Source organism: Triticum aestivum, chromosome 1A (assembly GCF_018294505.1).
Source record: "Triticum aestivum cultivar Chinese Spring chromosome 1A, IWGSC CS RefSeq v2.1, whole genome shotgun sequence".
NCBI classification, from domain to species: domain Eukaryota; kingdom Viridiplantae; phylum Streptophyta; class Magnoliopsida; order Poales; family Poaceae; genus Triticum; species Triticum aestivum.
The window spans coordinates 534,515,732-534,528,533 of NC_057794.1; the positions used below are offsets into that span (position 1 = coordinate 534,515,732).

The window sequence follows — 12,802 nt, forward strand, 5'->3', positions numbered from 1 at the left end:
AAACAACATAGTCCATGCAATCCACATTCCTGAACACTTTGCAGTTGTGGGCATTTCAAATTTCCAAGAAGTGGCACTGAGAGTTGTTTCTGCAAAACAATTTAGCCTTATTGAGATTGTCCTTGATGAGCCACCTGAATATCACAGATGGGGGCATATTGGATGGAGGAGAAGTCGTGTTAGTGGGCTTCGACAATAGGTTATTAGAGAACATGGGTGACGATGACGAAGAGTTGGGGACAAGGTCTCGCCCTCATGATGAAGGCCATTTCTGCAGCCAATCTAATCTCTGAGGATACTGTTGAGAAGGATTGAGGTTTTTGCCCATGCAAAGGATGACTTCGATCTAGGCACGCCATTTAGGTGCGAAGCTGTGGTGATGAAGAATTAGAAGGAGAGACAGCCAAGAGAATTTTTTTCCAAAAAGGAGGAAAACCCCCAGTCTCTGCATCGATTGATGCACAGAAATTATTTATATTATTAAAACAATGACAAGCATTCAAACCGATCGACTTACAAAAAAAAACCCGGGGCCATCCACATTGGACCTGCCTCACGGTTGCATCTCCACTATGTTGCAGATAAGTTGGGGGACAAGGTGTTGCCTTCGCGACAAAGGCTATTTCTGCAGCCGATCCAATCTCCGGGGATACTGTTGAGATGTATTGAGGTTTTTTCCCATGCAAAGGATGACTTAGATCTAGGCACGTGTTTGAACAAGTTTTTTTTTCTCAATTTCGCTTTTTTTCGCGAGGGAACAAGAGAACCAGTTTTCCGGAAAATCTTAAAATTTAGGTATTTTTCCGCTCAAAACTTTCAAGTGAATTTTGAATTAAAAAACTTAGTGCAAAAATATATTTCATCTCGACCCTGGGATGTCGAGGTGATGATTCGCACACATTATCACCTGGACTAAAGCAATTATGTGAAAACATTTAGGTGGGAACCTGTGGTGGTGAAGAATTAGAAGGACAGGTGGCCAAGAGAATTTATTTCTGGAAAAGAGGGAAACCCTCGGCCCCTGCATCAATTGATGCAAACATTTTATTTATTATTAAACACAATGGCAAGCATTACAACTGATCGACTTACACAAAAAGAAAGAAAAACCCGAGGCCATCCACATTGAACCTGCCTCACAGTTGCATCTCCACCATACTAGCACCAACCCTATGACCATGGACCATAATCCACCGGTCGAGGAATCAGAGGACTTTGTGAAACTTATCTGCAATAGCCAATAACTGCCAGCCATTACCAGTTACCTTATTACAACTCAGTTGCCTTTGTTTCTTTTAATGGCCTGAAATCAGTAGAAATAGATTTGACCTGTTTATCTCAGTCATCCCAAGAGCAGTGCTTCTCTTTCAAGCAATAACACTTCTAATCTTCATTTGCAGGCTGCATTCTTTTCTGTAAGAGATGTTTGGAACTTCTTATATGGATAGGTTTCTTCGTAGTGCACTCTTATTACTCTGTAGTTCTATATGCTTGGGGATAACTCGCCCCTCCTTTTATTACTCTCTAGTTTGCCATCTTATACCAACACCAAAAATGTATGTGCATGTTTTAGTACATTGCACAATCGTGGAACTCTATAAGATGCACGGGCTGTCATGCATATTCTATACCGTACTTGTAAATAGTAAATCACATTTGTGGCCGTGTCTGCACAACGTAGATCTTTCCATCCTTCACCACTCCCTCAATATCCTGTGGAGACCCATAGAGCTCCTCAATAGCATGACCAGTACGAGCAATGTTTGAGAGTATTGTGTTACGGAAACTGCAATCTGTAATGAGGGGATCATTTGTGTAGTCAAGAACCACTTCTTCTTCCTTGTCCATAGGCACACTACAGAAAGAACAGCAAATGATTACCTGCGACTCCCATAGAAAAGAAGAATTTAAAATGTACAATCGCGTATCATGAAAGATCTCCAGTCACCTGTCATAGAGTCCAGCCCCAGCATAGCCTTCCAAGTCCTCACCATTCGAGTCAGAACGGAAGATGACCGACTTCTTTATGAAGAGGCCAATTGGCTTGCTTGGATATCCCAATACCTAAAACAAAATTTTAGTAGACAGTACAGAGAAAATAATAATTGCTAGTAATATTGGTTTACCTTGGGAGAGTCAAGATTATCCTTCTTGCAGACGAAGCTCATTGCACGACCAGGATAGGCTCCCACAAGGGTCTCCCCAAGCCCTTTAACAACTTCAGCGTATATTTCTGAAGACTCTCCAGATGATGGGTTGGTAGTATGTATCACGAAAGCGTAGTCTGCACTCACAACTTCTTGCACAAGAACCGACATGCAAAGGTTGGCATGATCAAGCTTCACTTTCCGGGTGCTGAAGTATGCTCTTTCATTCCATTTTGAGGCCCACACCTGACAGTATGCAAGACGGGATTTTTCAGTCTCGCTAATTTGTGAATATTGTCTATAATGGATTCTAGTATCAGCTATGTCACCTTTTTGATTGCCATCCATGCTTGTTCCCAACGCTGTTCACCTTCATCTCCAGGCCAGGGCATTCCAGAACCTTGCATCTTCTCCTTGAGCTCCTTCACCTGAAAATAAATCAGTGTAATCATTCAGATTTTGAATTAGGGAGCTTACAAAGGAACTGTTACAAGTAGGATTGTGTTGCAAAAACAAACTGTTGCAGTTGAATTTGGGAGCTTACAAAAGAACTGTTCAAGTAGGATTATGTTACAAACAAACCCTTGCAAGTAGGGAATAGTCTGTTACCAGATCAGTAGGAGCTGTTAGGTTCAGCAGAACATTTCGGATTTCATTAAGAGCACCAAATTCTCCTTGATTGAGCTTGTCCGTTAGGATCTGTAACTTTTGGGCTACTTCCTGCCAATTGAAAATTAATGAACCATAAATGCATTGAGTATTATTATGCCAGTTCAGTAGTTCTCGAAAACCACATTATAACTTAACATGGCCTTTGGTAAGTAGACATCTGACATTTCACCAAGAATTTTTTTAGTAGTTGCGTCAAACATGCTATATAGTTTAGAAAAACAGTAAATGCATAGTATTGCTTCAGAGGTAGAGTTTGAGAAGTGGAAGCCGTGTGATGGCTAGTATGATGCATTTGCGAGAGTAATATTAATCTAGTGATATGGTACCAACCTTGTTAGTGTTATCAGACAAAGCTGTTTCGAAGGTTCCAAATGGGAGTGCAACTGACGTTGGGACACTGACCCATGATGGCACCTTTCCGTTGAGGTAAGCTATATTCCGGGATTTAGCTCCAACCTAATAAAAAATATGCTTGAATAATACAAAATATGCATAATTTATGTGTAAAAGAATATGAATATGCTCCGTGGTATGGTCATTTTCAGAAAGTAAAGATGCATAATCCATAGGTAAAATGAGAAATTCAGAATGGCATTGGAATAATGACCTTTTCATCAGAGAATTCGTCAGCAGATATTGCATATTTTCCAAGAAATTGCTTCTTCGCTAGTGACAGAGATGGTGCTGATTGACCATCTGCTGTATCAGGGGAACTTGAAACTAGTTCATTCTCTGCAATCTCTCTATTAAATGTGAAGACAGGTAGATGTTAGGCATATCAAATAAAATTCTCGGCGATGACTTGGTATGGCTATGATGTAAAGAATAAATATTACCTGTAATTTATATCTACAGAACCTGGCTTTAGTGAAAGTACCTTGCCTTCGTTTTGTTGAAGTTCAGAGAAGATATTTGGGTCAAAGCATGTGGCAAACAATACCTTCAAAGGAAGGAATCGATTATTATCTAGCATATATGGTAGACTAGAGTAATAAATAGAATTATTAGCGTCCAAACGGTTTTGTTAAGAGAGATGACCTTGCTATTTCTTGCTCGAACTGAGACATGGGACAATACATCGGGCATATCTGGAGTAAGGACGGCGACAACGCCGTCAGGTATTTCCTCCTCTCCCTTGACACCTTTTACCACCAAAACTGTGGGTTTGTCATAAGATTTGTCTTGAACAGTGAGCAGTTGGTCTACGGCAACCACATACCCCGCTACTTCAACTGGGCTTATGATCTGCCAACTGTTAAAATATATAAGATGCTATTTAGAGATTGGGATCAGCTTCCATATAACTTTGAGGCTATCATCTTAAAAGGTACAATAATGCAAGACTAATATAGATATTATAGTGGCAGTAATAAAATTATGTGTCTTACCTTCCTAGGTTTGCAACGTTCCTAAGAACAGGGTCGAGACGATTGAGGAGTAAGGACAATGAAGCGGCTGATCCACTACGGATAATTTCCTCCGTAAATATGTTAAGCTGTAGATATGATATTTAATACATGTATGCAGATAGGAAAATAAAGTAAAATAAAGTATGATTGATGGAAGCACTTACTGTCCATTGCTCAATTCCAAGTAACGAACCAAGGTATTCTGCTGAAGGCTGAAGAATATTATGGTATTCTTCTCCCTTGGTTGCAAGTGCAAGTCTAGTTCTGTCTAGAAATGCTTTTGCATACAATGCCCACTGACTATCAGATTTGTTTGACATTTCAAGGGCATGGTTCCATCCCTTTAAGAAACAAATAAGAACACTGTCATGTGCAGCAAGACCCACAAAAAATATATTTGTCCATTTGTACTATCAACATGTGGTTTTACAAGCAAAAGGGAGTTGTTTGATCACCAAATCAATAATTGTTTTCTTTGAATGCACCTTGCTCATCTTTAAGTGTAAGATCAAAATAACACACAACAAAATCATGGTTGTGCGGAAGTTTGTACCTTTAAGCAGTATAGGAGATCCTCATTGTCATCAGTGGACAACGCAAGATTTTCAACAACTAGACTGATGAAGTACATGAGTTTCTGGATGAAAATGAGATGATTATGAGACAGTACGCATGCCAAAGTAACAAACATTTATCTTTGTAAATGGGAAGAAACAGCGAGATATGTTTAGTTAACCTGAGGTGATGCATTGTTCAGATTTTCATATGACCTTTCAACTGCTGTCCTAACAGTAGAATCAAGAGCAATGTCCAAAAATATGAGATCCTTCAAGCGATCCGTTGAGCCAAGGAGCAAAGGGCGAAGCGCAGCTCTTGCCTCCAAGAGACCCTGTAAGATAGCAATTAATATCACTGAACTATAATGTCTATTGAATAATAGCACTGGTGCAATAGGAAAATGAATGCCTGAAAATTTGATGTGAGTAAGGAGTCTTCAAACAGCAGTGTGTTACCTCAACAAGTGATTCCACTGATTTATCCTCAATGTGGTCAAGGACAAACTTAAGCAATTCCTGTGCCCAAATGATGAATATCAACACAAACATGCCTTCATATGTTACAGATACTAGAATAATAATGTATTAGAAGGGAAGTTTAAGCATATTTACAGAAAATCCAGATGGTAATCCCTTTACAGGATTCACTTCGACACCAACCATGAAACCCTGACTCTGTAACAAGGAAATATTGTCATAACTAATCCGAACACGGTTTCATTAATTTAGCTGATATATTATGGTACCTCTGACGTGTACCCTGTACAGGTTCCTATAGCAGATTCTAGATCAGCACCGGAGTGAACAGCCTGTGATATTAGAATTATAGTCACACATAACAGTCCAGTAAAGATAAGGAAAATGGCATTTCCATAAATACATCACTATATCATGTTTGCATTTTCTTCCATATGGAGATGAGTAGAACATTATAAAACAAAAGGTCTGGAGTTACCAGCCATCTTGATGTTTCTAAGCAAGATTATGTGCTACATACTAGCATATCTTTCACAATGAAGCTGACCTTGAGGCTTCTCATGTAGTTTGTTAAGTCGCGTAGTAGACCCTCCTTCTGCTCCCTCGTTAAATTTGGTTCTGAGTGAATAGGGTGATCGTAGCTTGCTAATCTTTCCTTTGTTATGCCATTTTTGTTTAAAGTATCCCAATAAACTTTGATGTCAAGGTCACTGTTCATATAGTCCATCAGTGCCTGCAAAACGTGAGATATAGTCATATACGTACCGTAAAATCTGAATTCCTTACGGTGCTAAGAATCCAAATATGAATGCCTTACCTGACAAATCACCACATCGTCTGGGCTTGTATTGTTGTGTAGTTTTTGATGCCATTCTTCCATCATTCCACCCATGCAGTTATTGTTTCTCTACAATGAAAACAACTGATGTACACCCCCGCAAAAAAATACTATTCCTGTATCGTGTACTCTTTCGTCAACAAATCAGAAAATAAAAGTAGTTGAATAAACTTACCTGTATTACCAAAATCTCATCACGAATACGTTGACCGACATCACCCTGACCTCCACGACCTACTGCGGCCAATATCATTCTTAGCATCTCCCTGTACTGTGGATATGTTCTGTAGAGACTTTCAAGATTGTCTGTGAACCTATCTTGTGCTTGGCTAATCTCACTGCATAATTGTAAGAGGGGGCAACACGTTATTAAAGCTACTTGAGTTCTGTTTGGTGGAAGTGCTATAATTATCATTCTACTGAACTTCATTATGATGATTTTTTTTCCTTGTAGGGTTGATGAAATGAGGGATACAAAGTGCATACCGTGGCTTCACATTATAATTCTTGTTCCAGATAAGTTGCCTCGTGGCCATGAATCTCATCCAAACCAGTAGTCCAGCAAGACCCAATTGTCCCGCATCTTTTGCTTGTTCAACTAGGTCGGATGCTATATTGAATCTGTAGAGGAATAACACCAGTTTATTGATGTACCAGAGAACTACCGTGTTACTATAGACTATAGTCACCATTTAGCATTTTACCTATGCATAAAAGATTTTTGGGCCTCTCCCTCTAGATCGGCTATTGTTTCTAGCAAAGCCTTTGCAGTCCCTTTACCAGCATCACTACTATCCTTCTGCTGCATGGCAGGTATGATAATTTGTTAGCACTTTTGAAGGAACTCTTGCCTAATATTGGGGAGAAAGTGAAATATGGTCGAAAGCTGAAATGTAAAGTCACCTCTGAAGTCTTGGCAGTTCTCCTGCTAAAATCAAGGTAAAAGTCAGAGGTATTGTTCTTTATCCATGTTTCATTATACCGGAGGACAAAAGGCATCCCCTTATAGCTGTCGGCATCAAGCTCTATCTCCAGAACCTTGGCATGACAAAAAGTTCCATCAAATGTAGACACCATTACAAAGCGGAAACAAATACTGCAATGATGAATTTATGTTTACCTTGTAATGCAAACCATCTAGTTCAGCATCAGAGAATGAACTCTCGCATGCCAGTTCAAGCAATGTTGAACCAGCAGGTGCTACGCCTGGAGGAGGTGCCTGGAAAAAATTTACATGTTAGTCTCGTTGTTAATCTTACCTGGAATCGTGTGATGATTTTACCTTCCACTCTCCGGCCTTCTTTGCGAGTGCCCAGTGGAGAATAAGTGGCTCGGCGTGATTTGTGGCCAAGTGAACTTTGAACTTTCCTTGTACTTCTGACATCGATGCCTTCAAAAAGGGAGAATAGTTTAGCCCGCATTGCAATATGAGGCTAGAAGCATAAGATTAAGGTGTAGAATATCTATCTGAACTAACCAAGATCTCCTTTTCGCCCAGTTTGAAGACCTTTTTGCAGAGGACTTGGCAACCATTCTTCTCTTGCAATGACTTCAGGAAGAGATCAAGAACCGTGGGATTCCGATGTGGAGCAGCTTCTGTTGCCTTATTTACGTTGGTGGAACTGGATGCGTGTTTACTGAGGAGCTGCATGACATCTCTGTTTTTGCGTGTGACCCTTTCAGATGAGAAGTTTTGGTTTGTTGCTGCAGGAGCAGAATGCTGTCCCTGATGGCCTGGTCGTATATGGATTAGGAAGTTCTCGCCGTTATTTTTGAACCTGTTCAATGAAGAGGCAAGTAGGTTTGTTGGCATCATACACATGGATAAAGATGTAAAACTGGATGACGATCTTGAATGCCACACTACCATTTGTTCTGTGCCTCATCGACGAGAACAAACTCGATTGATTGGAGAGCTGGATCGTCTATCTCGATTTTCAGTGTAGAACTGGAACCAGACTGGTATTCAGAAGACAAAATAGGTTAGCAAATAAATTGATGTAACATCAGTTGATCATAATCTCTGAGTAAGAATTGACATTTATAATTTGTGAGAGAATTGATATTTATTTTGGCATGTACGCCATTCCTAGTGTTGTTTAGCACACAGATTCACAAGCATGTGAACTTCGTTCAGCATAATTTCGATGTACACTTCCACTATTCGCAAAAATATGACTTGCTAGCAACATGTAATCAAAGATTTGTTGTATAACAAAAAGTTGCTTTATAAAAAAAAAAGACCAGTATGGGGGCTTTTAAATTAAGAAGGAGAATGTGAGACAACAACATTCCACCCAAGGTTCGCGTGGGTTATGAGACGCCATTGCGCTCTGGCCACTGGACTAGGAGTCCATCCACAAAGTTACTTTATCTTTTGTTTTGTATAAGAAAGTTGTACTAAGTGAGGGATAATTAATATGGATCAGAGGGAGTACTCCATCCGTTCCTAAATATAAGTCTTTTTAAAGATTTCAATATAACTACATACTGATGTATATAGACATATTTTAGAGCGTAGATTTACCCAGTTTGCTCGGTATGCAGTCCATATTGAAATCTCTAAAAAGACTTATATTTAGGAATAGAGGGAGTATATGGTATTGTATAAAAGAAAGTGTACTATCTTTGACGCTTTCTCATGTATTTACAATATTTTGCAATCTCTTACCTAACATAGTGTTAAATACGTTGTCATGTATATGTTTGATAGATGTTGTGACGCTGTCTAGTGTGGTTCTACCTCCGAATACATGACTCTAAAGAAAGCGTAAAATATATATAAAAACTTTGATTATTAAAATACTGTTAAGTGTTAACATTGGTAAGGTAACAATCACATTTTTAGATTTGTTAAGAAAATACTTCTATAATATACATTTCTTAAGAAATTTTATTAATATATAAATATAAGGTAAGAATCAAATGTTACGATGGAGACTGTCAATGTCCAAACTTACATGTATTTTGGAACGAAAAATAATTTATTAAAATGTTTAGATTGCTCGGGTGGAAATAATAATATTTTTTCATTAAATCACTTTTAGTTTCACAATTTTCATTGACATGTATGTATAAAAGATAATGCTCAAATATACTTTTTAATTTTTTTAAAATATCATGTGTTGTGATATAAAATAATTATATAGTATTTAAAATGCAATAATATAATTATTGTGATGTAAAAATATGATGTTCCATTGTTAATATATAGATAGGAATGCCACCAATAATTACACATTTTCGCATCAGTTTCACACAAAATTTATCTTGAGAAAATAAAGCTGAGAATAAGCAAAATGTATATCTACGGCCACTACGTCATGTATTGACAATTCTTACTTATTACCACCGTGAATTTTCGTGAGCCGATTCAAATAAAAGTAGTCATGAATCAAGTCTAACAAATTAAATATTTATATTGAACTTCTATATTTACTTATAACTCGGTTTTATTTATCAGAATAATATTTATTATTTTGATCAATTATTTATGATAATTGAGCATATGATTAATATTAGCAATAGTCTTTTTTCTTCTACAATTGTAATGTCTACCCATGAAAAATGTGCATGTAGTGTGCTAAAGTTAGACTATGTTTGTAATGAAAGTAATTTTTTTAGACGCGTTACGCCTTAAAGTATATTTAAACCACATCCCCATGTGAGAAAATAAGAAAAGATAAAATATAGTGACATGCTTTCGTAGATTAATTTGTGACACCATATGAATATAGTGCATATATATTTGTATGTGTCCTTAAATATTTTGGTTGAGATTTCCAGAGCGTTTGGTCTCAGAAATATCCTGATAGCAGTTTCTAGTTTATGATTAGATATATATAACTAAAAAGTTATAGAGTATATTAAATATTTATGAGTAATTTATCACCGAATCATTAGCATGTTGATGTTACATTGTTTATCGAGATCAAATGTTCCTCACATGTTACATCCGGTTAAATAATTCGTTGAAACATGTATGTGCTTTATATTTGGTGCCCAAATGGAATTGTTCTGGCTAAGATAGTCTCCAGTATGCAACACGGGAGATGTTAACAACGTAACTAAACTAGCCACTGTATATCATGTTGATTCTTTTGAACATTATTGGCTTGCGGTGTAAACTTACTTAGCAAAACGGACATATTATTTTATCTAGATTATTAGTCTCTTTGACTTAATAATCATTAACTAACCGTGTAATGATTATTAACATACTAATTAGTATGTGGTGAGGGGCCTCCATTTGTCCCATCTCAGAGCAGTTACCATGTTTGTCCTGACCTATAGATAGGCCATGCGTGCATGATGAGTTCACATAAATGTCCTTTGTGCCACACATAATCTTCCTCATCTTCTTGCTTACCAGACTCAACCAGTTTGGTTGTGCCATTCCCAATCGACCTTGCCATATGTCAGCTTCACCTTTACCATCGTTTCATGACAGAGAAGTTGAAGCAAAGGGATGATCCAAACTAGTGAGGTCGACCAATTCGCCCCACCCTCCTTGTGTAACATCAAATGGTCTCTGTAGCGATTTTGGACCCTGTCATTCGGACATGCCACATAGGCTAGCATGACTTATGAGCCTCCACGTATCCTTCGAAAAGAGGCTTGTACCCCCGGCATCTCACAGGTCAAGAAGTAAGAGTGGTGGTTATGTGAAAAAAGGAAATCCTAAAATTGTGGTTAAGTAATTTACGTGCAGTAACGTTTGTGATTTAATCGACTTTGAGTTAGTTGATTGATGATTGTCCATATGTATTTTTTCAATCAAGTTGCAATCACGTGGAGGGTCTCTTTTTGCCCGCAAGCCCACTTAAAATGAGTGGTTGGAGTATAACCAATAGAGTGGTACGTCAAGTCCATGAGAGATCAAACAAAAACTTTGATGCCTCATTAATGCAGAGTACTCGTTAATGGGAGGCGACGTTCCATCGATAGTGAGACGCTCATGGTGACTTTGTCAATCTTAAAGCTTTGCAACTGTGATTCGCCGATGATGACTTTGTCAATCTTGAAGCTCGGCATCTCCTAATGCATGTTTGTTTTTGTTTGAGTGTGTGCATAAAAAAAATCAATGGATAAGTCAACATGATCATTTTTCTTTACTCTGTCTTGCAGAATGATTATAAGACAAGTGCGTCAATAACTACTTTCCGATAAATAAATAACAAAAACATTGTCCAGCCACGTGACTTTTTGACATTTGAATACGGCAAAAGGGAGTCTTTTCTTAATAAATCCTCACGTAACCATTTCTTATGGCCCCGGTGTTCCAGACGTGGATATATGGTGCTAAAACTCCAAACCAGTCTTACTTTTCTTGTAAGCAAAATCTCAAAGAACAGAACAGGAAAAAGGAATGTACTACAAAAGGCAAAAACGCACGCTTTTGAAGGGAGTCCTGAGGGCGGCGTCGTCGACCGTCTTTGTCCCCTCCGGCCTCCGGGCCGGCAGCACCCATTCCCTGAGACGACCAGAGCATGTAATATCCCGTAAGCAAGCATGGTACGAACTAATCAAGCAAGCAGATGAATGGCTGGAAGTGCGTGCAGTGCACCTTCTCCCCTGCTGCAGCGCGCCCCAGTGCAGCGCGAGCGCGCCGCCGGCGTTGGTCGCCACCAGCTCGACCTCCACCGCCGAGCCCGCGGGCTTCACGGTAACCTGCATTCGCAAAGCATGTATGCACGCGAGCGAGCATCAGAGCCGTTGTCCGGGCGTATCAGCAGGCACATGCAGGTTAACCTAATTGCACCACTGGTAAATGGAAGAGAGACGATCGTTTCGTGACGCCACCTGGAGTTCGGAGTTGGCGCCCAGGCCAAACTTCCCGCCATTCTGCACACAGAGACAAGAAACACGGTACGATCACGCACAAGAAATGGAAAAAAAAGGGACTAGATAGATAGGTAGAGATACCCGGTCGGCCTTGCCTACCTGGGAGGCGGCGGCGACCACACGTCGGCGGTGCCGGGAGGAAACGGCCGCGTGCAGGCGGCGACCGGCGCCGAAGCGCGTCGGGGGTGGCGCCCACCGCTGCGGCCTCGGCCCGTCGACCGCCGGCGCGCGGAACCCGGGCGCGCATCTCCCCGCTGCCGCCAGCGCCGTAGCCGCGTAGGATCCAGCCATGTTGCACCCACTGCTGCGTGAGACTTATTGGGTTTATTCGTTCGATCGTTGTCTTATACTACTCTTCTGCGATCATTGGATGATCGGAGGGGGGAAGAAGAAGGGGAGAGCGACGAAGAAACTAGTAGGAGGCGAGGAGGAACGGGCGGAGATAGCGGTGGCCGGAAATGGCATTCATGGCGCGCATGCAGCGTGGCCCTCTTCGGCGTCCACCTTTTCCGGTGCCCTGTTTGGCCTTGTAGTATGTGTTCAGAGCCTGTGCATGCCCCTGCTAAAATTGAACATGCACCCTCCGTCTCCGAAAATGCGATATGTCTCCTTATTTTATGGATACCAGAAAAGGGCAATGCAATCGATCTATTTATATGTCTATACGTATGCATGTAATTAAGGACAGATGGGATTCAAGATTGGACCGAATAATTCCCCACGTCAACCTAAGATATACTAAGAGATACAAATAAATTGGCACGTCATCCCTAAGATAAGAGAGATATATCTACGTGTCCATTCAGAAATACGCCGTGGAACCTGACTAAAGGGGGAGTCGTAAGCACAACACTCCAC

At 40.0% G+C, this 12,802-nt stretch overlaps 1 protein-coding gene across 2 annotated transcripts; it reads right to left on the reverse strand.

Moving 5' to 3' along the window:
• Nucleotides 1–963: 963 nt before the first annotated feature.
• Nucleotides 964–12,540, reverse strand: LOC123063719 (alpha-glucan water dikinase, chloroplastic). Of its 2 annotated transcripts, none has more exons than XM_044487629.1 (30): nucleotides 12,044–12,540; nucleotides 11,903–11,944; nucleotides 11,667–11,770; nucleotides 11,495–11,573; nucleotides 7,968–8,059; nucleotides 7,578–7,878; nucleotides 7,383–7,490; nucleotides 7,221–7,319; nucleotides 7,004–7,138; nucleotides 6,805–6,899; nucleotides 6,587–6,721; nucleotides 6,276–6,438; nucleotides 6,080–6,169; nucleotides 5,810–5,995; nucleotides 5,532–5,594; nucleotides 5,398–5,460; nucleotides 5,242–5,301; nucleotides 4,965–5,117; nucleotides 4,782–4,865; nucleotides 4,393–4,569; nucleotides 4,208–4,314; nucleotides 3,858–4,071; nucleotides 3,656–3,759; nucleotides 3,427–3,562; nucleotides 3,150–3,275; nucleotides 2,757–2,867; nucleotides 2,477–2,575; nucleotides 2,127–2,393; nucleotides 1,949–2,064; nucleotides 964–1,855 (listed from the first exon to the last, which is right to left on the reverse strand). In XM_044487629.1, the coding sequence occupies exons 1-30, from the start codon at nucleotides 12,233–12,235 to the stop codon at nucleotides 1,651–1,653; spliced, it is 3,906 nt and encodes a 1,301-aa protein (XP_044343564.1). In that variant the 5' UTR covers nucleotides 12,236–12,540; the 3' UTR covers nucleotides 964–1,650. The 2 variants fall into 2 exon arrangements, with proteins under 2 accessions (XP_044343564.1, XP_044343558.1); XM_044487623.1 differs by having other exon boundaries at nucleotides 6,805–6,902.
• Nucleotides 12,541–12,802: the final 262 nt, after the last annotated feature.

Coding starts and splice junctions, on each gene's coding strand:
- LOC123063719 (XM_044487623.1), bottom strand. CDS start 12,235: ATGGCTGGATCCTACGCGGCTACGGCGCTGGCGGCAGCGGGGAGATGC. Junction 6,439..6,586: donor AATTATAATGTGAAGCCACG/GTATGCACTTTG, acceptor ACAATTATGCAG/TGAGATTAGCCAAGCACAAG. Junction 4,866..4,964: donor TGAACAATGCATCACCTCAG/GTTAACTAAACA, acceptor ATTTTCATCCAG/AAACTCATGTACTTCATCAG.